The sequence below is a fragment of the Mytilus edulis genome, chromosome 5, assembly GCF_963676685.1.
Source record: "Mytilus edulis chromosome 5, xbMytEdul2.2, whole genome shotgun sequence".
NCBI lineage: Eukaryota > Metazoa > Mollusca > Bivalvia > Mytilida > Mytilidae > Mytilus > Mytilus edulis.
The window spans coordinates 54,145,525-54,168,888 of NC_092348.1; the positions used below are offsets into that span (position 1 = coordinate 54,145,525).

At 30.3% G+C, this 23,364-nt stretch overlaps 1 protein-coding gene across 1 annotated transcript in view; it reads right to left on the bottom strand.

The window, feature by feature from the left end:
• LOC139523908 (inositol 1,4,5-trisphosphate-gated calcium channel ITPR3-like) overlaps positions 1 to 23,364 on the bottom strand; it is a 106,448-nt gene that overhangs the window by 77,519 nt on the left and 5,565 nt on the right. The window contains exons 3-10 of the mRNA XM_071318302.1: positions 15,698 to 15,771; positions 14,683 to 14,816; positions 14,042 to 14,128; positions 8,545 to 8,622; positions 5,511 to 5,591; positions 3,685 to 3,782; positions 1,592 to 1,679; positions 63 to 150 (exon numbers count right to left, since the gene is read on the bottom strand). Coding sequence (XP_071174403.1) covers positions 63 to 150; positions 1,592 to 1,679; positions 3,685 to 3,782; positions 5,511 to 5,591; positions 8,545 to 8,622; positions 14,042 to 14,128; positions 14,683 to 14,816; positions 15,698 to 15,771 — 728 coding nt within the window. The remainder of the gene's footprint in view (positions 1 to 62; positions 151 to 1,591; positions 1,680 to 3,684; positions 3,783 to 5,510; positions 5,592 to 8,544; positions 8,623 to 14,041; positions 14,129 to 14,682; positions 14,817 to 15,697; positions 15,772 to 23,364) is intronic.

The window sequence follows — 23,364 nt, forward strand, 5'->3', positions numbered from 1 at the left end:
ACTTTACCCGACAACCGAATACGTAACAGCTTAAATCGGTTTTGACAAGAATTTAAGTATACCATCTTCGGTAACTTCTTCATCAAATAAGCCCTCTGCCACCAAGTAAGCCTCCAATTCTTTATGGAACAACCGTATACAACTGCCTCCCTGAAATATAAACGTCCTTAATTTTAAATACTTTGTACTATAATGATTATTGTACAAGTTCATGTAGAAAACATTTTTTTTTTATTCTTTTCATGCTTATACCATATAAACGTAAATTGTAGATATGATGGCACAAAACCTATTCATAAACAAATACAAAAAATGCGATAATAATCAATAGTTATCAAAGGTAGCAGGATTATAATTTAGTATGAATATGACCTACCGAATTAGACTATTTACCGGATTTGTAATCACATAAGCAACACGACGGGTGTCACATGTGGAGCAGGATCTGCTTACCCTTCCGGAGCACCTGAGATCACCCCTAGTTTTTGGTGGGGTTCGTGTTGTTTATTCTTTAGTTTTCTATGTTGTGTCGTGTGTACTATTGTTTTTCTGTTTGTCTTTTTCATTTTTAGCCATGGCGTTGTCAGTTTGTTTTAGATTTATGAGTTTGACTGTCCCTTTGGTATCTTTCGTCCCTCTTTTAGTACGCCAGACGCGCGTTTCGTTTACATAAGACTCATCAGAGACGCTTATATCAAAATATTTATAAAGCCAATCAAGTACAAAGTTGAAGAGCATTGAGAGATACACATTGTCTGAAAAGTTAACAGCTGACGTTCTACAAACTGTAAGTGTGACCATAGTGTGAATCAGGCATAAGAAAGAGCTTTGTTTCGGTAACATATGTTTTTGTTAATTTTTCTACAAGATAACTGTTTTTATCAATTCATAAATTTATGACCGATCAAGTTCTTTAAAACGTTTTTATTTTTCAAGTTTCTTTTTTTCTCTCTGTGGTGACTACAAGACACTTTTCTAAAAAGTCTTATGATCGGAATCAATGATAATTTAACTTCATTTTGGCAAATATTTCTGCGAACTTATTATCTATTACGAAACAAGATAGTCTCTCATATTTGAAATAAAACTAAAACAATTGTTTTTTAAATAGCCCTTATATCCACTGGTAGCTGTGTCTAATACCATTCATCGTCAATATCATGTGACAGCGATAATGACCTCGCCTTCGGCTCATTCATTATCACTATCTAAGTCAATACCACTGTCCTGTGGGCAGTCAATATATCACGATAATGACCAGTTTTTTTTTAAGAACTATTATGTAAGTAATAGTACAAATTTAAAATTTCTATAAAAAGATAAAATCCTATATTTTTACAAATAAAATTCGCATAATTTTGAATGGATTGGAGAAAATATCCTTATTCTTTGATGGAAGATACCTGATAACGGTTTTTAAATCTCCTATTTTTGGAGTTTGAATCAAGAAATTAGGAAAATATATACCGATTTTCAATAGAGGCAATATTCGAGTATCCTAAATTCATAATTTCGTTACGATGTTTCTACATATATTTATAGATTCAGTATAACAGTAAATAGAAAAATTACTCGATAAAGTACATCTTACCCTGACATAAGGGTCATGCTCTGGTATTCCAGGATGAAATCTGATAAGGGAAAAACCCGATCTCTCTACACCAAGGTTGATTTCCGATCTACATAGATATATAATTGTCATTAAAATGGGAACATAGAAGAAACCGATAATCAAAAATAAATATTGTGTATTTACATACCATTAATCATCGCTGATCTTTCATTAAAAAATAGTAAGAGAATCTATATAATGTATCTTATTGTTTGAATATTTTTTTTAAAGTTTACCACTTTGTTTGCATTGATTTTGTTTAATGTATATCAATAGATAATTTAGTTTTAACTGATTTCGCCTCTGTAACATACAATTGATGAATTTCATTCTTATGGACACATAGGAAGGAAGATAACGGAAGAAATGTAAGGATCAACCAGACACTCAAACGACAGGAAAAGACAAAAAATAACAGAATATGAACAAACATCTAAAAAGTTAGATAACAAACGTACCGAACTTCGAGGAAAATTCAAAACGGAAAGTCTCTACAGGAGAAAACCGACAAGAGGGAGAAAAACATTCAATGCTCAAGCTAGAAAAGTTACAAACTTTAAGGAGGTTGTAACATAAAAATAGATGAAACACAATTTTGTACTTCAATGATGATGAGAAATTTAGAATGTAGGTGACAAGTATACACTTTTAAGAAATTCATAGATAATAAAAAAAAAAAGTGTTATTCTTACTGTCGAACCACTGGATTGTTCCTTAAAGATAATTCAGATAATAGTTACTTTTGTTGAAACACAGCAAAACTGATTTTGGTATTAATGTTTATAGATATATATGCACGTTAACATAGGTTACCATACAGTTTTGGGCCCTTCATAGCTTGTTTTTCGGTGTAAGCCAAGGCTCCGTGTTGAAGGCCGTACATTGACCTATAATGGTTTACTTTTTTAAATTGTTATTTGGATGGAGAGTTGCCTCATTGGCACTCAAACCACATCTTCTTATATCTATATGACTAAACAAAATATTTTATCCTTCATACAAACGTTTGACACAATTTAAAAAGTAAAAGCACAAAAATACTGAACTTATAGGAAGATCAATTTGGAAAGTCCATAATCACATGGCAAAATCAAATAACAAAACGCATAAAAAACGAATGGACAAAAACTGTAAGAAAGTCTTGATCAAAGTTAATGCACGTTGTTATAAGCTTGGTGTCTCTTTGTAGTGTTTCACATTTTGACAAACAAGGCGGCCTTGTATGGCTTATCATATGATATGAATAGTGCTTGTTTTTGCAGTCTGTATGGTCACATTCTTGTCATATGGTTTATTGTTCAGATTTGTCACATTTTCAATTATACGTCAGCTCCTTATTTTAAACATTCAACTCATAGACACAACACAAACTGAAACAAATGCGAACATTTATATCGCCAATGGAAACAACTGTTTGTTTCGTACCAAATATTTGAAGCCTTTTCAATATCTGAACCACAATCCATCAAGAGAACAACGTAGGAAACACTTAAATTGCAAAGTTGTTTGTAATGCTATACATACAAATATAGACCTAAACTAAGTGTTTGGTCAATGTGCTTTATGGTCTTACCGCATGTTTTTCTTTCGGAAATTATAGAATTTAAAACAATTTAGGAAAATGCTGAACATAAATTAATTTTAAAGATCAACAACTGATAAATACCCTCGGAAGTAACATTCCGCTGGTAATTGTATCGACTATTTGATAGTATATAAAATTTAAACGTAAAGATATTTCTCTGTTCTTCATATTTCCGTTATTATAAATGCCCCCAAAAGCCAGGGAACTGTTATAAATTTTTGACAGCTTTTAGTACTGAATGTCCATAAATATACGCTCGAGTTTAAAATATTAAAAGCCATGTATGAATCCGTGAATAATTAAAATTGTGATACAAAAGCCTTTAATTAACCAATGTAAGAAAACAAACGGTGTAAATAGTGGTTTTTTTTCTAACTGACGATGTATTATTAAATTGACGAAAACATACCAAAAAGGGTTTAATAAAAACAATATATATATATTATATTTTTAAATTTTCTTTATAACTCGAATGAAAAATACTTACCCATAAGTTAAATGATCTACATTAAAAGGCTGACTAGCATGAAAAAAGTGACCAGGCGATTTTATGCTTTCATAAACTATCTGGTCATATATCTGAACCTGTAATTTAAAAAGCGAGGCAGCTATTAAGGTCATTTAAAATCGGTTTGATACGAGACTCCCTGCAAATATGCTGTTGTATAAAGATTTAGATTTTTTTTAATAATTACTAGTATTTCTTCCTTGATAGTTAGAATAAGAGAAGCATTCAATTCTGCAATACGGAGTAACAAGATATAGGAGATGCTATCATTTGTTTATATTATCATTATGTACACATTATTTTGACTTTATCCCTTTTATTTAGTAACCTGTCATTATTTGGTATATTCGTTTTTAATTCAATATGCGCTGATAGAAGTCACCGCTATGATCGCCGTTGATTTAAGTGCAGCATTCGATACTGTAGATCATAGTATTTTGATAAAAGTACTCGAATATCAGTACGGTGTAAATGGAACCGCACTTAAATGGATCGATTCCTATTTGAGACCTCGAAGCTGTCGTGTAAATGTCAGCTCTACAACATCATCAGAGCGACAACTTGAATGTAGCGTACCACAGGGAAGTTGCTTAGGTCCCTGGCTTTATTTAGTCTACGCCGGAACTCTATTCGACATTATTCCACCATCTATTACTGTGTACGGATTTGCCGACGACCATACTGCTAATAAACGCTTCGTGCCAACATTAACGAATGAGATGAATGCAATTCGTGACTTACAGGACTGCGCTGTTCATATAAACACCTGGATGAACAGTAACAAACTAAAAATGAACAATGCGAAAACAGAGTTTATTCTCTTTGGCAGTCGACGCCAACTCTCTAAATGTCAGACAAAAGACATAATCATTTGTGGAGATGTTATAAAATCAAAAACATGTATACGGTAGCTTTTCTGGATGAGAATCTAAACTTCAAAGACCATATTACTAAAAAATGTAAAACAGCAATGATGAACTACTACAAAATAAAGTGCATAAGATCCTATCTATCGAAAGAAGCAACTGAAACTTTGGTCTTATCTTTGGTTATATCACATTTAGATTATTGCAATGTTATACTTTTTGGAATTTCACAAACTGATTTATATAAATTGCAACGTGTACAGAATATGTGTGCCAAACTTGTGTTAAACCGTTCTAAGTATGATAGTGCCAAGCAGGCATTGTTTGACTTACACTGGCTTCCGATCAAAGCCAGAATTACATTCAAAATCTTAACATATATGTACAACTGTCATGTAGGTAATGCACCGTCATATTTGATCAATTTGTTAAATCCTCAAGTGTCGAAACGTTCATTAAGGTCGTCAGAGTCATCTATTGGTTGTTATGCAGTCCCATGTAACAAAAAGAAAACTTTTTCAGATAGAAGCTTTAGTACTATTGGGCCAAAATTGTGGAATGAACTAGGTACAAATGTAAAAAACTCTGAATCTTTGGATACTTTTAAATGTCGGTTGAAAACATTGTATTTCGAAAATTATTTTGAACTTTTCTGACGTTTTTCTTGTGTATCACAGTGTATATTTTCAATTTTTGGTATAGTACATACATATTGTATTTTTGTATAGTATTTTTGTATTTTATATGTCATTTATGTACAACGCCATTGAATACATATTGTATATGTAGAAATAGGCGTTTAATTAAGTTTTCATGTTTCATGATATTCTATATTCAACCCTCGTCCTTTTTGTAGATACTGCAGTGATACTGTTTTCTAACATATGAGTACTTTTTTCTATTCTTTATTGTAACTGTTCCATATAAAACACTACTCACCACTTCTCCTTCAGATTTTACTTTGTATTGTGGAAGGATGCGAAACTGTGCATTCTTAGCATTGTAGTTATGAAGCATTATCTATAACGAATAAATAGTTCCGTTAGAAATCAAACGAAAGTTATCTGTATAATGTTGAACAGTGAAATGTGCATGAATGTAACCTTAAAACCAACACATTTGCAATCATTTAATCCCTACATCATGTAAGAATTGAAAACCATTAAAATCAACATGGACACACATAACAGCAAATTTTAGGTCAATGCTTGTAAGATTTATATTAAAGTAAGTTAATACTGGTATGTACCATACCATTGACCAATAGGTGAAAAAGGTATAACAAAAATACGAAATTTAGAGGCAAATAAAAAAAGGGAAAGTTAATAAAAGCTGACAAAGTCGAACGCTGCTGCCATATTCCTTACTTGGTACAGGCATTTCCCGAAGAAAGTGGATTAAACCGGGTTTAATATTGAGCTAAACCTCCAAATCGTATCACAGTTGTTTCTAATAATTCCGTTATTCAAAACATTTGATGAGCAACCTTTAACAGACTTAAAAGTTTAATATGACTATAATTGGGATCCAGCAGCAATACTGCATAAACTTACATCACAAACTGACTAAAACAATTGAACAAACATACATTTTTATTTAACTTAGGCTTCAACAGAAAAGATGTAGTAGATAGTGAAAAATGAAAATAATAACGTCACATTATACATTTCATGTGGTTGACAATGATTATAACGAATGTCGTTGTAAGGATATACCATATATAGTATACACTTTCTCGATAACGTAAGATTTAATAAATATGAATAAAAGGGTAATACAAAAAATACAAACAACATTTTAGAACCCTTTGTGTCCGACTACCACATTAGGACCAACCTGCATTAGGATTGCCTGAAGTTAAAAAGTCAAATACTTTTCTTGTGCATCACATGACTATTTACTAGCAGTAGTTTTTGGGTAAGGACACTATATCAAATAAATTATATTTAGAGAATGTCTTGTCAGGTCTGTGACAGGAAATGGATAAAAGCTACTTATGCCGTATGTAGAATATACTGACATTATGGTATAGGAAATAGATGACAAAATAAATTGAAGCTGTAATGTCAAACTTAGAAATAATATCTATTCAAATGGACAGAATAATGAAATATCTTTCCTTCACCAAGAAGAAAAGATTGAAATCAAACTTTAACGTCTTTTTGTTGGAAAGGTTCCCTTTGGAAACCTCTGTAGTTGACGGAATTAGCAAAGACATTCATGAAGACGGATTCAAAAGGAAGGTTTGACAAATATCATCCATCTCTGAATTACAAAAATAGCATTTTCTTTTGTCATTGAATATTATACAGAGAATAAAAGCTTAAAATATAATGATTTCTGAGTAAATAGTCATCTATTTAAAAAAAAAACATGTTATCGCTTTCTAGAGGTGTGATTGAATTGATGTTTTATCTTTCCTAATGGTATTTAATATGTTTTCCTGCGAAGTCACAAACATGCTGTTATGTTCGACAAATAATTAACAATAAATCAATTAGTAAAAACAGTTTGTGTAGATAATGATAATCGTGCTTAAGAAAAATGCATGAAACATGCTTAAATTAAAACCTGTAAAACTATAGATAAGACCTATCAATCAGCTAAACCAGTTTCTTAAAAGCACTTTTATGGGATAGATATTCTTTAAAGCTATGACATCAGATTAAATCTTAATGCGCATGACATAAACAAAATAACTATATTTAACGATATGGAACGACAACGATAAATAGTTGTAACAACTATTGTGTGTATTTATAGAAATAATCTTATATTTTCATCAGACATGAAAAATGTTCATAACATCTACAAAAGAACAACCCAATCGTTTTATTTTCTTAATCACTGCAAATACTACTATAAACATGTTTAATCAATGAAAGAAAAAAAAATCTTCAGTGAGTGATATATCGATGTATGACATAGAAGTGCTGAATTGGAAACATTTATTATTATTTGAAGCAAATATAAACATAACTGCCTTACAACATATATCTTTAGTAGAATTGTACTGATAAAAATTGCTGATTCCCTAAGCTGACATTTCTTTCTAAATACATGTCATATCTTGTTTACGTACGGTTTCAAAGCACGTTATTGGCAATTTGTGGGCACAGATACATTTTACGAAAAATTGAAGTTGTGCACCTGGTTTTATGAATATTTGTTATTTACACAAATACATCATATATTGCATTTGATATAAGCCATATTCAGAGTGGGTGATTAAATACAATCAAACTTTGCAGTTAACAGATTTTGTACAGGCAAGTGCACATCATTGTGTCAATAAATTCAAATGTGATGCAACGTGTTATGAACTTAGCAATATATGATACGTTTAATAATCTAGTTATACGTAGTCATTTATAATATTTACAATTCAACGATATGAAAATACATTGTAGAAAGCGATAGTCGTGATTTTTATATAAAACAGATACTCCACCGGGGAAAATGGTTCATTTCAATTATTCTGTATTAGAAATATATACGTGTATTCAGGAAAAATATTATTATGGAAATGACATATTAGCCATGAAATCTAATTTTAAAGCGAACATATTGAAAAGAACTTATACCCTGTGCTTCCGTAATGGTATGCTTCAAATGTCATTTATTGTTATCAAACCTGTTCATTAATCATGTAATTGTGTTAAAGCTATAGAGTTTAAATCCTTAGGGTAAAGTTGACGAAAGACGGATTTTTTTATTTTTTTATTTCTGGTCATATCTTTTGGAGTATGAGGTCACTAAGGGTTGAGACAATGACAATTCGTCATATCTCATACTAAAGACATTTCTTTATTTTCTCTAAAATTGGATACATCTATTTGATTTGCATCACTTAATCGGAATAATGAAGCACACGAGATTGTACATTTTTTATCAAGTGGATATATCATCTTTTTTACTATACATATTCTGAAATGAAACATTTTTCTTTCATTAAACAAGATACAAAACTTACCATCATATTATTTTTATCTCTTTGACTCGTTTGGGAAGTACACATATGCACATACTTGCTGGTTAACACATGTTTCAGCTGAAAAATACATAAAATAAAATCTGTAATAGAAAATCAACGATTTAACGTTAAAGCTTTTACAATTTTGCATGTCTGTGTAAGTATTTCACACTCTCTGATTAAAAAAGTCTGATTTCTAGAGTATTGTATTCCAATTCAATCGCCAATTTATAACTTAAAATGTTAGAGTCCTGTTTTCGGAACCATCATTAAAAATGTAGTACGTACGAGATATAAGAAACAAAAAAACATTGCTACATTGCATCATAACGTATAAGATATAAAACTTAGCTATTCCGATCAAGTTTGTAAACTATGTTTTAAAGAGCAATAAAACAATTATAAATGAGGTCGCAACTACCTCAGGCAAGACGAACGTAGGATATTTGAGCTGTTCTGCTTTGTAGGTCTTTTTGCTATTGAGATCCTAAATGTTTTATCTATTTGATTTCTGTCATGCAAAAGGATGGTTATCCACTCCGATTGGTGTCATACGACAGTTTTAGACAGAAAGAGAAAAAGACAATAATAGATTACTGTCTATGACCGCTGTTTTACTATGTTTATAGCATTAAAACTAATAGAGTTTATCTCTTGACATATATAGCCCGTTGGAAGTAACGCCTAAGATGTTACACTTATATTGTTCTCAGTTATGGTGTATTGTTTCTTGAGATAACTTTTCTCATGTGTATTATTTCTTTTTTTCTATCTAGATTGTAAAATCTCAATTGTAAGATAGCTCTTCCTAATTATTTTTTATATAACTTCGCTCAAAACGACTACAGAACATCAGTTTAAATTATGTTCCTTTTCTGTGTGTGTTGTCTTGCTTGATTTGTGGTACTGAATGTATACGTCACATCCAGTTTTTATACATTAAAATTAATTAGTGCACATTTTGAAGGGCCGTAGCTCAACAAAGATTCGTAGTTAAGGGAAATTTTTAAACCATCCATTTGGTTTTAAGAACAGTTTGACTACCTGTCGATACATTTATTTTTGGCATTGCACAAGTCATGTCTTCTCTGACGGTCCGTGACGTTAAAATACTAAATCCCTGGGATGTGTTTTAGTTGATTTAAGTCTCTGTTGCATGATTTTTTATTATTAATTGTTTTGGCTTTTACCTAGCTGTCAGTAACTGCATGTACTCTCAAATCGTACTTTCTTGTTAATTTGACCTGTTGATACTATTTGTAATGTGTGTTTGTTATTTTATATTAATATGGATCTTGTTTATATACCAGCTTTGATTTTTTGGAAAATCTTAGTAATTTTCACTTCTTCGTACTATGAACATAAAAATTATTCAACTTAAATCTGTAGTTTTATCTAGCTCTAATTGTATAATGTTTTTGATGATATTCAACCCATATGTATCAAGTGTTAAATTAGGTTTATTAGTATTACAGAACTTTCTTGGTATTCCTTTTTGGAAGATTTTATATACACAGAAGTAGTATACCTAAAACGACAAAGTTATTTTTCATTAACCTGTATTTATTATGAAACCGTTTTTTTTTTTCAAAACTAATGATTTTCTAAGGGTTATCAAATATATCTCGGTGGTGTCTTGCCATGGCTTTGTTTGGACTTGTTTGTTTGCTTTTGGCCTTGAATGTTTGTCCCTAATAATTTTATTAACTATGTATTTGCATTCAGGTATCGCAGATCAAATTTATGTGTTGTTATACTATTGTTTCAGAAAAGGGAGAAGGTTTGGTACCATTAAAATGTTTAATCCCGCTGCAAATGTTTGCACCTGTCCTAAGTCAGGAATCTGATGTGCAGTAGTTGTCGTTAGTTTATGTAATGTATACGTGTTTCTCGTTTCTCGTATTTTTATATAGATTAGACCGTTGGTTTTCCCGTTTGAATGGATTTACACTAGTAATGTTGGGGCCCTCTATAGCTTGTTGTTCTATGTGAGCCAAGGCTCCGTGTTGAAGGCCGTACATTGGCCTATAATGGTTTACTTTTATAAATTTTTATTTGGATGGAGAGTTGTCTCATAACACATCTTCCTATATCTATTTGAAAATAAAATGATGTACTGTTGTATATGCCTTGCACTGAGGAGAACAATATATATCTTTTCTAAAATAATTTAAAATGAAAGATGGTCAAACTTTTCATTTTTTTTAATTCGAATGCTTCGATTGTAGCTTCTGAAGTATTCTATGCTTCTGAATGTACATTTATTTAATGCAGTCAAGTTATTAGTTTTATGTATACTATAACTTAATTTTCTGCCTCAATAAGCTGTTTTTGTAATAGTACTGGCTATAATAAATTTGTACATTAACCAAATTACTACCATGAGCAATTTTCTCTGATCTTGATTGGTGTAAATAAAATCTCTACGTCATGACCCTTCCCTTGTAGATGTAACCAAGTTCAATTACTACTCTTTATGAACAGGAATAATTTGTATCGCCTGATGAGGTCTTCTATTTCTGTAAATCATATTTCATATCAAACTAATTCAGTTTGATAAATATGGGGCATGAAATTGATTTATTTACATGCGGCTATATATAACAAGGCCGATCGAAGTTTTATTTACAAATCATAAAACAATTTCTATAGAGTTGGTCATCAGAGTCTTTCTCGTACTTAATTCAAAATACGGGCAGGTTTATACATTTCTTTTATTGTAATTTATATTTTATGAATAAAAAGAGGATTGTGATACCATATTTATAAAATATGCTCTTTTATACTTTCCATAGTTCAGCTATGTTTATAGTTTTCTCAGAACTTGTATATTTATTCTCCGCATATTTGTCTTTTTAAGAATCTATTGTCAATTTCCAAGTTACAGTGTTTAATATTTTCCGTCTCTTCTTTCAGTTCAACAAACAAAATTTCTTTTATTTTTTTTATTCTATGTACAAGGTAGGAATTCATGACTAAGTGAATTGTCTATTGAGGTTATTCACATCCGCTTTTTAAACATGGAGCAGTAATATGTCTGAATAAGGAATTGACATATGTGATGAAGGGAGTAGATAATTTTATTTAAGAATTGAATGCTTTGTTTGGTAAATTCATTGGGGTGTAAAAACGTTGACCGAAGTACATTTTGCATGAAGCGTGGAAGCGCTTCATTCTTAAAATGTGCGCACGGTCAACGCTTTTATAACCCTATGAAGTTACAAAAAGAAGCAGTCAATACTTATAATTACATTTTTTTAGCTAGGATCATGAAAACATGAATTTCATCATTTTTTTTTATTTAATTCACCTGTGCACTTTATTGTGGGACCTCGTGTTATCATGAATGATAAGTTTTATTGTGTAATGCAATTGCTTAAGGAATAACATGTGATGTGCAGTTAGCCAATCAGAATCACGTATTATAATGAAACATACATCTAATGTAATTATATGCAAATGACTTTAAAAAGACCCATAACAAGTGTAATGATTCAATAACGTATCTCCACTTAGAAGGTCATGCCAAAAGTAACTCTTCTGTTTCTTGCTTTTATCTAGTCTTAAGTTTCATACCTATTTAATATTAACATTGATATAAACAGACACAACAGGTTGTATTTAACTTAAAGTATATTATTTACTGTATAAACACAACGCATTTGATGAAAAGAGCTATGTTTCTGTTGTATTGGTTTTGTACTACGCAACTGGATATGATTGAGACGAGACATTTACGTGACAATGAAAACACAGTTGTGAACACATTGACTAATACAATCTCATTTTCTGAAGAGAATTGGTTGTTAGCTGTAATACGGAGTATTGATGTAATTGTGATGTCAAACGTTGTACCCTTTTTTTGGAATAAAATTTCTTGGCGGTTTGAATTTGAGAATGAACTATGACAGATATATTTTTGATGAGTTTTATTAAGTTTATTCATATAATTCCATTCATATCTGACCTCAATTTCTGTGGAATGTTTTGTCTAGACTTTAGAACCACCAATTTACTCATATTACTGTTATACTATATAAAGCTAATAGAACTGTTTGACCAACAGATTATGATTTATAGCATCGTTTGAGGTATACAATGACGATGAAGTAATGATTAAAATACAACGAAAAAGGAAATTATTATGTTAAAAAATGCTCTACGGTACATGCTTTTAAGACAACATAATAACCTCATTTTGATAAATAAAATTATGATTACCAATTATATTTATCCACGTCTTCTTTGAAAAAAATCCTAACTTTCTTTTCAATTCATATGCAGTTCATTATCGTTAGGAAAATGAATTTTTGATTACTAGTGATTACTAGTATCTTTTCAATTTTCAAAACTTGAAATTTTGTAAAACTAATTATTTCCAATAAGAAGCTTTCAAAAAATGTTGAATGTAACAAAAATAGATTTTTGTCCTTATAACAGAACATTCATATTAGAAATATGATAAGTTTTTTTTACAAAACTTTGAAATAAATAGAATAGAGAAAAGAAACGGGGAATGTGTCAACAACCAAAAACAAAGAGAAAAAAATAGCCCACGGCTACCTATGTATCTTCAAAGCAGCCAGAAAAATGTTGATTTAGAATAAATGTAGTTATTGAGGGTTTCGTCAGGCACACAAGTGTCCGGAAATCGATTGCACGTATCTTTGCGAGAATCCCAAACAAAGGGATCTAAATGAACAGCCCACAATTAAGTTTATCTATTTTGGAGTTGCAAGCTTATTTATGTACAAAAAGAATTTAATGTTCAACTGGGCAGTAGATACCATCGCATATTAGTCCAGTTGAAACTTCAGTGAATAACATAACCTCATTTTAAGAGTTGATTGTTTTCATTCTGGTATTTAAAACTGTATTATTTTATATTGTATAGTCATTTTAATACTCATATAAGTAAACTGATTCTTTAGAAATCTATACAAAAAGGAAATAGGTTCAAGAGAGAAGCTGAAGATCAAAGGACATTCAAATGCGTAAGTCGAAGATAACTGGCAACGCCATGGCAAAACAAAAGACAAACAACAGTATACAAAACATGACATAGGAAACTAAAGATAGAGCAACACGAACCCAACCAAATTCAGATATGAATAGAATTATCTTAATTATGCATACAAGTAACTGTACACAAGTCAAGGAAGCTATGACTAGACTATATCTAGTACTTACAATTCACAGCAGTGGTATAATAAATAAACACATTATACCTTTACTACAAAAGTTTAACTCTATAATTATTTCATGTTGCCGAAGTTTAAGCAATAGTTTATGAATAGTAATGTATTTCATGTCACAGATTAAAAAATAATGTTGCAAGAAAATTGTATGCGTAGGTCTTTAACTAGAATTGATTGAATAATTTGCAATAACCTTTTTTGTTATTAAAACAGATTTTCTGTTATCATTATATATCGGCACATTATCACCTATTTACTTATAGCTGATACGAAGTTTTGATTGAACTATATGAAATTACCTGAACAATTTCCCCATAGCGGACACGTTTCCCCATTTGACGTTTTTGCTCCGCTGCATTGTCTGCATCTTCAGCCTGGGCTGCAAGCTAAAAAATACAATGAACATTTTAAAAAACTAATCAGAAGAAATGTCGTTTAAAAATTTGCCTATTATATTTATGATCTATTATTGAATCATATAAAACATACAACATACACTGAAATGCTTTAAATCTTATGTTAAAAAGGCCTTTAAGAAAATATGTTTTGATTTCCAAAATTTATTAACATTCTCATTGAAAACCGATTGAAAATAATCTAGATAGTGGTTCTAAAAAGCTTAGTTTTGTTAATGAAAATATTTCACCCAAATCAATTGTAGGTTTAAGAAAGACAGATAAAAATGCGACAAAAGTAAAACAAAAAGAAAGTCAAATTCAACAAAAACAAAGAAAACATAAATAATCTACGAATGAAATGCATTGCAGCACTAATGATCAAATTATAATATCAAACTATCTTGAAGATGTTCATAGATTGAATAGAACTGGAATGTAAATCTCTTCTAAAAAGATCCAAATCAGAAATATTTGTTTATTTATGTCATTTACACGTCCTTGAAACAATAAATGATATGACAACAAAAATAAGTGCACTTTACCTTAGCTTGGTGTAAAATGGCACCTTTGTCATTAACCTCCAGAAGATTTCCTTGTGATGTGGTTGGTGCCGATAGCTTCCTTAACTTTTTATTCAGTTTATAGCGGTTTTGAATGCAAACCTCAAAAACAACCGCTATAATAAAAACAAAACAATATTACTATGCAATTGATATCCCGTGTCATGTTTTTTTTGTAATTTAAAAAAAAATCTGAAAAGAGTTTCTAAATAAATTTCTGCATCCAGTTGTATTTTACCTTTTACTTTAGTTTGATATGTATTGCTGATGTTCTTTTAAACGAAAAAACATTATTTTTTTTTCTTTTGCTGTCTTTTTGGTTTATAACGCAACATCTTTAATTTTTAATAGACATACTGAAACGAAATATTCAGATTTTCAGGTTTGTTATTTTTTTTTTATATGAAAATCATCAGGTTTAAGACCTGTCAGTAGACTACGTTATTACGTTCGAATTATATTTTAAAATACTTATTGGATCTTTGTTCGCTTTGTATATCATGAATTGAACAATACAAACGGATTTATTGGTTAAGTTGTTAAATTGCGTCAAAACAGGAGATGTAAACTATCATATGATGTGTTTCCAATTTCGTTGTGAACTATTTCAATTGTTAATATCTACTACTTATTTCGTTTTACATCGCTGTTTTTAATTCGTAACAGACTTCTGTTTTACTAGATCTTTATTTTTGCTGTTTCGTAGCAAGTACAAACACATTTTATACTGCCGACAATGTATTGTACTTATCCTGCAATTTATTGACGGCACTTGAAGCTTTAATTGTTTAATCCTAAAACCATTTTCTCTAATGTTTCAAAAAAGCTTCATAGTTTTAACGCAGATCGCCAAAACAAATTATGCATATTATCATTTGCTCAACATGGCAGTGGGGTAACAGGTTAAATAGAGCAAACACTTATTCATGTACCTGTTATTAGTATAAAAGCTGACTGATAGCAGGATAAAAAAAAAGACACTGCATATCATACAAACCATGTGGATTAGGTATCTTTGTTGGTTTTTCCCTGTCCTGGTTCTGATAAATGTATAGTCCACTATGGACAGAGCTATAAATAAATCAATATTTATTTATAAAATAAATCACACAGAAATGTATAATTACTAAAATCTTAATTAAGTGCAGCCTCAGAGTAGAAAAATGTATTTGCCAAATTTAAACTGAACTATCTGGTTATACACGAAATGAGAAATTAAAGACAGAAATGCGACAAATATAATGAAAACTAGAAGACGAAATGCACTTTTGTTGTTAGATCGTCCTGTTCTTGAAACTTGTAGAAAGTCATTCATTAATGATCGTTACATATGAAAAATTAAAAAAAAACATTGTTTCAGCCATATACATATAAACACGAAACCTTCAATTTATTTATAACAAAACAAATCAGTTTCAGATGTTGGATTTGTAGTTATTTTTAGCTGAAGTTGAAAGGCATTTGTTTGTAATCAATCATCAGATGAAAAATAAATGTCGGAAAATGATTACAAAAATATTGATTGTAAACCTAAGTACCAATGTTTTTTGATATATTTTATTGTTTCATCGCATTTGATGCTTTTTCTTCCGCCTTGAAATGGCCGACTTCAGTTGGAAATTACACTAAAAAGATTAGTACACTTACATTCACATAGAACAGCTTTCTTAAGACAGGGTGCAAATATGTTGAAATAATTAAATCATTTGCATTTATTAGCAAAATATCAAAAACTGTTATTTGCCTCTTTTCTTAGAATACTAATCTTAACGATGGTATATTTATATGTTCGTCTGCCACTGTCATGTCTTGACCGTGAATTGACTCCTATAGTTCACTTAAGGACACACAATACAGAATGCAAAGGATCATAGAAGATCTTGTAAAACAATATCATCAAATGAAGTATTGTAAACACACATCTAATTGTGGGACAAACCTTGAAATAGATCTCCCCCGCTGGGTAGTATCTATTATATAGTTTATAGTTAATATCTTTATATCGATGTTTATTTACAATACAACATTAAATGTGACTGTATAACAAGATCTCTTGTGACCCTTTTCAATGTACGAAAAGATGAATTATGTATTTGTCAAATTTGTTAATATAGTCTAATAAGATGATTACACGGAAGCTCATAATGTTAATAAGGTTTTGAGTATGGATTGCCTGCTTTAGTTACATGTCACAGGTTAAAGACTCGATTATTGAAGCACTATATTTCTATAGAGATGATTGGGTTAATTGGACAATAGCGCTGCCATCCATTTCACAAACAAATCTTACGACAAAAATAAGTCATGAACATATCAGAACTACCTACGATCGTTTGTTTGTCATAATTGTGAAAAGAGCCCCGGGATTCTATTCACGTGGTGTTGTTATTTATGTTAGATAAGTTTCGATCGCGATGAGTGATGTATGATGGTTATATTAGAGGCTAATCTGAATTGAAGAGTACAGATTGGATAACAGATGGTTGGAGGCTTATGATTTATCAGTTACGTACTCTTGAATCAATTATAGAAAGTTCTATAATAAATAGAACGAAGAATTCTTGAACGTCATTGAACCTTATCCAGCACGAACAGATCTGTTTAGGGAACTATACCATAAGCAGGCCTGCCAACTTTCCCGATTTTGGATACGGATTTCCCTTATCAAAGAGATTGACCTAACCCATTTTAATCCTCCATTATATACTGATTATTAAAGTACTTCAAAAAAGGAATTTAAGGAATGAAAAGAGATTTTTTTATTGCATATTTGCGTTACTTAACCATAGAAATATTATTAAAACACTTATGCGCAAAAGATGCAATAAGTTCTTTTGTTCTGTAATCTCCCATGGATATTTTGAGGAGTTTGCTGGTATGAAAGCACAAGTTCTATATCATCATCCGAATTCATACGGATTACTGAACGCGCTTGATGAAGCTAATTTGGCTAGTGAAATATTTTGTGAATCTGTATAAAATATAACAAGTATTTTCACAACACTCGTTAGTATGTTCAAGTTACGCATATTTCTTGGTATTTATATAATTATGATTTAGAAACCGCATCAGTTAGAGAGAATGTTGATTCTTGCTATTTTAATACCCGATATGTAAATTCCTTTCATTAACCTGATGTGATCGTCATTGCAAAAGACAAAAGTACGACAGTCATTCGGTTTCATATAGCACCAATTAATAGAATATAGAACATTAATATAGTTTCCAAAAAGCATAAGGTACTTGTATATGATAAATGCATATATAAATTAAATAAACGAATTAAAGACACCATGATGGACATGTGATATTTGCGCCAGACGCGCGTTTCGTCTATAAAAGACTTATCAGTGGCAATCGAAGTTAAAATAACTTACAAAGCCGAAGAGCATTGAGGACCAAAACAATCTTAAAACTTATGCCAAATATAGCTAAGGTAATCTATTCTTGAGAGAGAAAATGCATTTGTTTTAAAGTAAATAATGATGAAGGTTCATAATTTTTAGCAGAATTGTATAAGAATATAAATTCAAGGAGTTGTAGTATAATTGGCAATGAAACAACTATCCACCACGGCAAAAACGACGAAGATGTGATTTACGGCATGGCTTCGTTGTCTTTAACTATGAGCAAAACTTATATCGTAAAGAAATCTATACATACCTTGGCATGACACAACTTGTAATAATTCAAAAGAGAAATTGACCAGAAAACAGAAACTTTTCGGTGTATATATTGACAAAAATTTGGACTGGAAATTTCAAATTGACTATGTATGTAAAAACATAAGTTCTCGTATCGCACTGCTATCTAGAATTAAGAAATTTTTGGATATTAGTAGTAGAAAGTTGTTTTATAATGCTTATATTCTGCCCATATTTGATTTTTGTTGCTCAATATGGGGAAATTGATATGAGGATGGATTTAAAAAAAATCCTAAAATGCAGAAAAGAGCTGCAAGGATTATACCTGATGTACCAATACTAATACCTAGTTTAAACTTATTTAAAGAGCTAAAATGGTTGAATTTCAAATCTAGAATTTCATATCATAAACTTATTCTCGTTCAAAAAATTCTAAACGATAAAGCACCTGATTACTTAAGGAACTCTGTTGTCCAATTGTTAACCTACATAGTAGAAATATAAGGTCATCTGCAAATAATAATTTAGCTGTTGTGCGACCGAACACAAATTCAATGAAGAAATCTTTTGCATATAGCTCATCGATATTTTGAAATAAACTACCAAATGAAATAAAATGTTGTGAAAACCTGGACACTTTTAAACAAACATGTGTTGATTTCTTGACTATAAATGATTTATAACAACTTACTCAAATATTCTAATGATTTGTATTTTATGTTTATATATATATGAATATATTTTTTTCTTGTTCTACAGACAATTTATAGTTAGCATGAATATTGTATTTACATAATTTGTTAAAAACTGTAAGCTTTGTAATATTTGTACTGTTTGTTCTTCGTGAGGGCCTCAAGGTAGATTAGCGAAGGCTAAGTGAGTCACCCTCTTTAAATAAAAACATTACTTACTTACTCACTTACTTACCATTTAAACTTATATTGTAAAATTAAAATTTGTTGTTAAAAATTTTATAAAATGATTTCAAATGAATGGCATATCTACTTCATGCAAAGCTCTGATTCCTTGTACGAAATTTTACTGTAAATTATATGTTTTTGTGGTTTGATAAGCTATTCAACGTTTTTATCAGGTTTTGGATTTTTAAATATTTTGAGTCAAGAGATTTTTATAGATGAAATCCGCATCTGGTACACTAAAAAAAAGTAAAATTGGAATTGTTGATGTTATTAAAAGTAAGTTAATCGTTTGAATTCCAAATATGTTTGTATTCCAACGTGTCTACCAAATCTATTAACCCAGTTATTCATATTCCTGCTGTAGTTGTAGTTATACAAATATTACTTTTATTGTAATCAAAGTCGTCACTGCACATATCAAGCAAATGGGAAAAAAAATAGCTCAATAAAAGTAGTTTTCTATATTTGTAAATGAATATTATCATGAGAAATTGTAAAATCACAAGAACATCGGTTACAATTAAAATATATAATAAGATCAGATTCAAATGGATAAATTAAGAAAAAAATGGATGGTTTGCAAAGTATACACTGTCTTAGTATCTGCAGATTTTAATAACAGTAAATGAAAAATCGGCAATTAGAGATTACAGTTTGTTCTCACCAGAATAGTCTTTACTATTGGTTGCATAATTTGTCTCAAAAACAAACACAAAATTGTCAACATTAATAAATTCGTCGTAGAACCCAGGATTACAATGTGTACGCCAGACGCCGTTTATTCTACAAAAGATTCACCGTGACGCTCTAATACCGTCCAAAAAGTCAAAAGTCATAAGTTAATACCTCTATCAACATAAGATATATATGTTAATTGATTCCTAATGAGTGACATAGACTATGGGTAGTTCAGAAGTTACTGGATGCAAATGCAAAATGAATCCCTATCAATTAACGCACATATGAAAAAAAGCTGTTAGGCATGTAGTGAGTGAATGAAAAAAATGCTGGCATTGCTTGTTTTGGTAAAAAAAATATCCTTTCTTTATTTTCTAACGCAGCATTTGAATTTTTCATTTACTTTAATGTTGGATAAAAACAATAGGAATGTATTGATAATTGATTGATTTATAGTACCGGGCGATATTTTTTATTGATATAGATTGACCATTGATACCCTTGAGGTATAACCTTTATATCAAAGTTACATTAATAATATTATTATTGGAGTATTATACTAAAATAATGGACATATCTAATTTATAATGTAAAACTCGCTTTTATAACTTTCAGTTGTTGAGTTAATATTTTATATAAAAGTATATAACCTACAGAATAAAACATAACCCAATATCAAGATTAGCATCAATTAATGTTTAGCCGCTGGAAAATTAAAAGTATTTTATCAACCAAGAGATGATTCATTGTTCATGTGGAGAGTGCGAACATAGTTGATTTTTTACCGAGAACAGTTATAAATTGAATGATGTTAGGATTATGGGACACTTGGTGTTATAAATAACACACAACAATGACTAAATGATTAGGCTTGGTATGAGACTTCAAACAAACCAAAGACAAGAATAACCAAAAGACATATAGAGTAAACCATAGTTTCTTTAAACAAAGACCTGTGTGTATACAGTATGTCAAGCTCTAAATTGTTCCGATAATATAAGGTGTCCATGAATTTTACAGAACAGAAACAATCAAAGATCTGTAACTTAAAACCAATTCTCAAAAATGATCAAAAACATAAAGATACTATGCTCACACAATTTTGTAAAGATAACGTGACTACACACAACTGTCATAAAAGTTGGATCAACTAGCTATTAAACCAGACTATACCAATTTGTTTCTTCATAACATGCTTTAACCAAGTTAGAAAGATAATAAATAGGTGTTTTCCATTCGTTCTGTTTTTCTTGCCTATACTTTCGGAAGATAAAAAAAACCCGGATATCCCATGAATCTCGAGGGATGATATTGGTCGAGTGGTGATACAGCATGCAATACAGATTTTGCCATGTAGTATTCTATTTATCATATATTTTAATAGCATCGGATTCATGGGATATTCGGGGTTTTTTTTATCGTCCGAAAGTATAGGCAAGAAAAGAACATTACGATTTCCGGTATTTTTCCAGCTGACTTTTTTTTTATATATATATAGGCCTACATTGTAGACTTCCTTATTTGCTTAATATCCACATCGTAATGTCCCCTATAACTTAATAACATTCTCAATATATTTTTAATACCATATATATAAATGCATTTACGATACTGTCCTATCATTTCAACTAAAATCATTATTTTTCAAAAATAAATATTACCAGGTAACAACATGATAAATAAACACCATAAATGTAGAAATGTTTAAAGTTTTATTGTTTATTAGGCGATGACGGTCATTTCAATGTTCTGACGAGTGGAACACTAAGAGAAATATTTCTTGAAAAGTTTGCTATGTATTCTAACAAATTCAAAATCGTAAAAATAATAATTTATGTTTAACCCATCAGATAATAAAACAAACCTCACGAAATTATGACCGAATAAATAATAAAACTTCAGAAATTCTACATCGTATTGTATCTATTTTATAAAAATCACTCGTAAAGTCACTAGGTAATAATTTTTTAAAATATCGATTTAAGTTGAAATTAAAGGACTCTTTTTTCCTATCATGCCAGAAAATACAGCAACTAGACGTCACATGTCAAACGTTGACGTCATTCGATTTATGACGTCACGCCAGGTATGCGATACGGATTTTGCTATACGATAAGGGGTATGCGCTACGGGTTTAGCTATGCGATACCGGGTAAGCGAATCAAGGTAGTTGATACAGACTGGAAAAAAGAACCTTTATTAGAAAGACAAAATTGCTGTATTTTGTACTTAATATATGAGAAATTCACGATATTGTCAGGTTTTAAGGCCTTCAACCTTTTTAAATGTACATTAGTTCTGTGGGGTTTTTTTTTCATACTTTCTTAAATGATGGGTTTTTTTTATAGTGAGATATTCTATGTTGATCTAAAAAAAAATTCACGATATTGTCAGGTTTTAAGGCCTTCAACCTTTTTAAATGTACATTAGTTCTGTGGTTTTTTTTTTCATACTTTCTTAAATGATGGGGTTTTTTTTATAGTGAGATATTCTATGTTGATCTAAATTTTACAGAATATGGTCTTTGAACATAGAAAGCAGATGAAGTTTGACATTTGCAACATCCTTATGATATCGGTTTTGGATTTACATGCTACCTGATATATATCTTAGTCTAAATTATTCAATTCCATCTTGCAGACCATTGAAGAGTTACTTTTAGAATGAATAGAATTTAAAAAAAAAATAACACTTAACATGTACAAGACAATATAATCCCTACAAAATGAGAGACAAGAAAAGATGAGCACACCATTTATCATTAACACAATGTATCATTATGCATAACCAAGATAAATTGTCGTCCGATAATATTTTTTCATTGCCAAAATCAAAGTTGTCGTTATTATAGGACTAACAATAACACTTTAATTTCAAATGTTTACGGATTTGCAAATGAAAGTTTCAAGTTTACCCAAATCTTTTTGTTTTCCACTTAGTAATTATAAATTAGTTTGAAACATGCTATGATGAAATATTTGATGGTAAATTACTTCCATTGGATCAAAGAAGAAAAATGACTTTGTGATGTATTATAGCCTATGTTTTCTTAGTCACATATAACGTATTTTAATTTCTGTTACAATTTTGCATTTAGATATGAAGTTCAGTAATATACAAAATATCCAAGTGACGTAAACATTAGCGTATCAAATTTGTATTGGACAACAACAAACTGATAAGAGTATTTTCTGCTTTCTAATACTCAAGTGTATTCTACAAAGGGGGGAGATTATAACTAATTAACTAATGTTTTCTCTGATGCTACAATAAAAATCGTACACAAAGCGCACATTTTGTGAATAATATTCGTTTTATCTGTAACGAAATAATGTTTTTTTTCCAGTAAGTGGCAATATATTATGATAATTACACGTATGTTTGATCCTATTTTGTACATAGGCGATAAGGGCATGAAAACT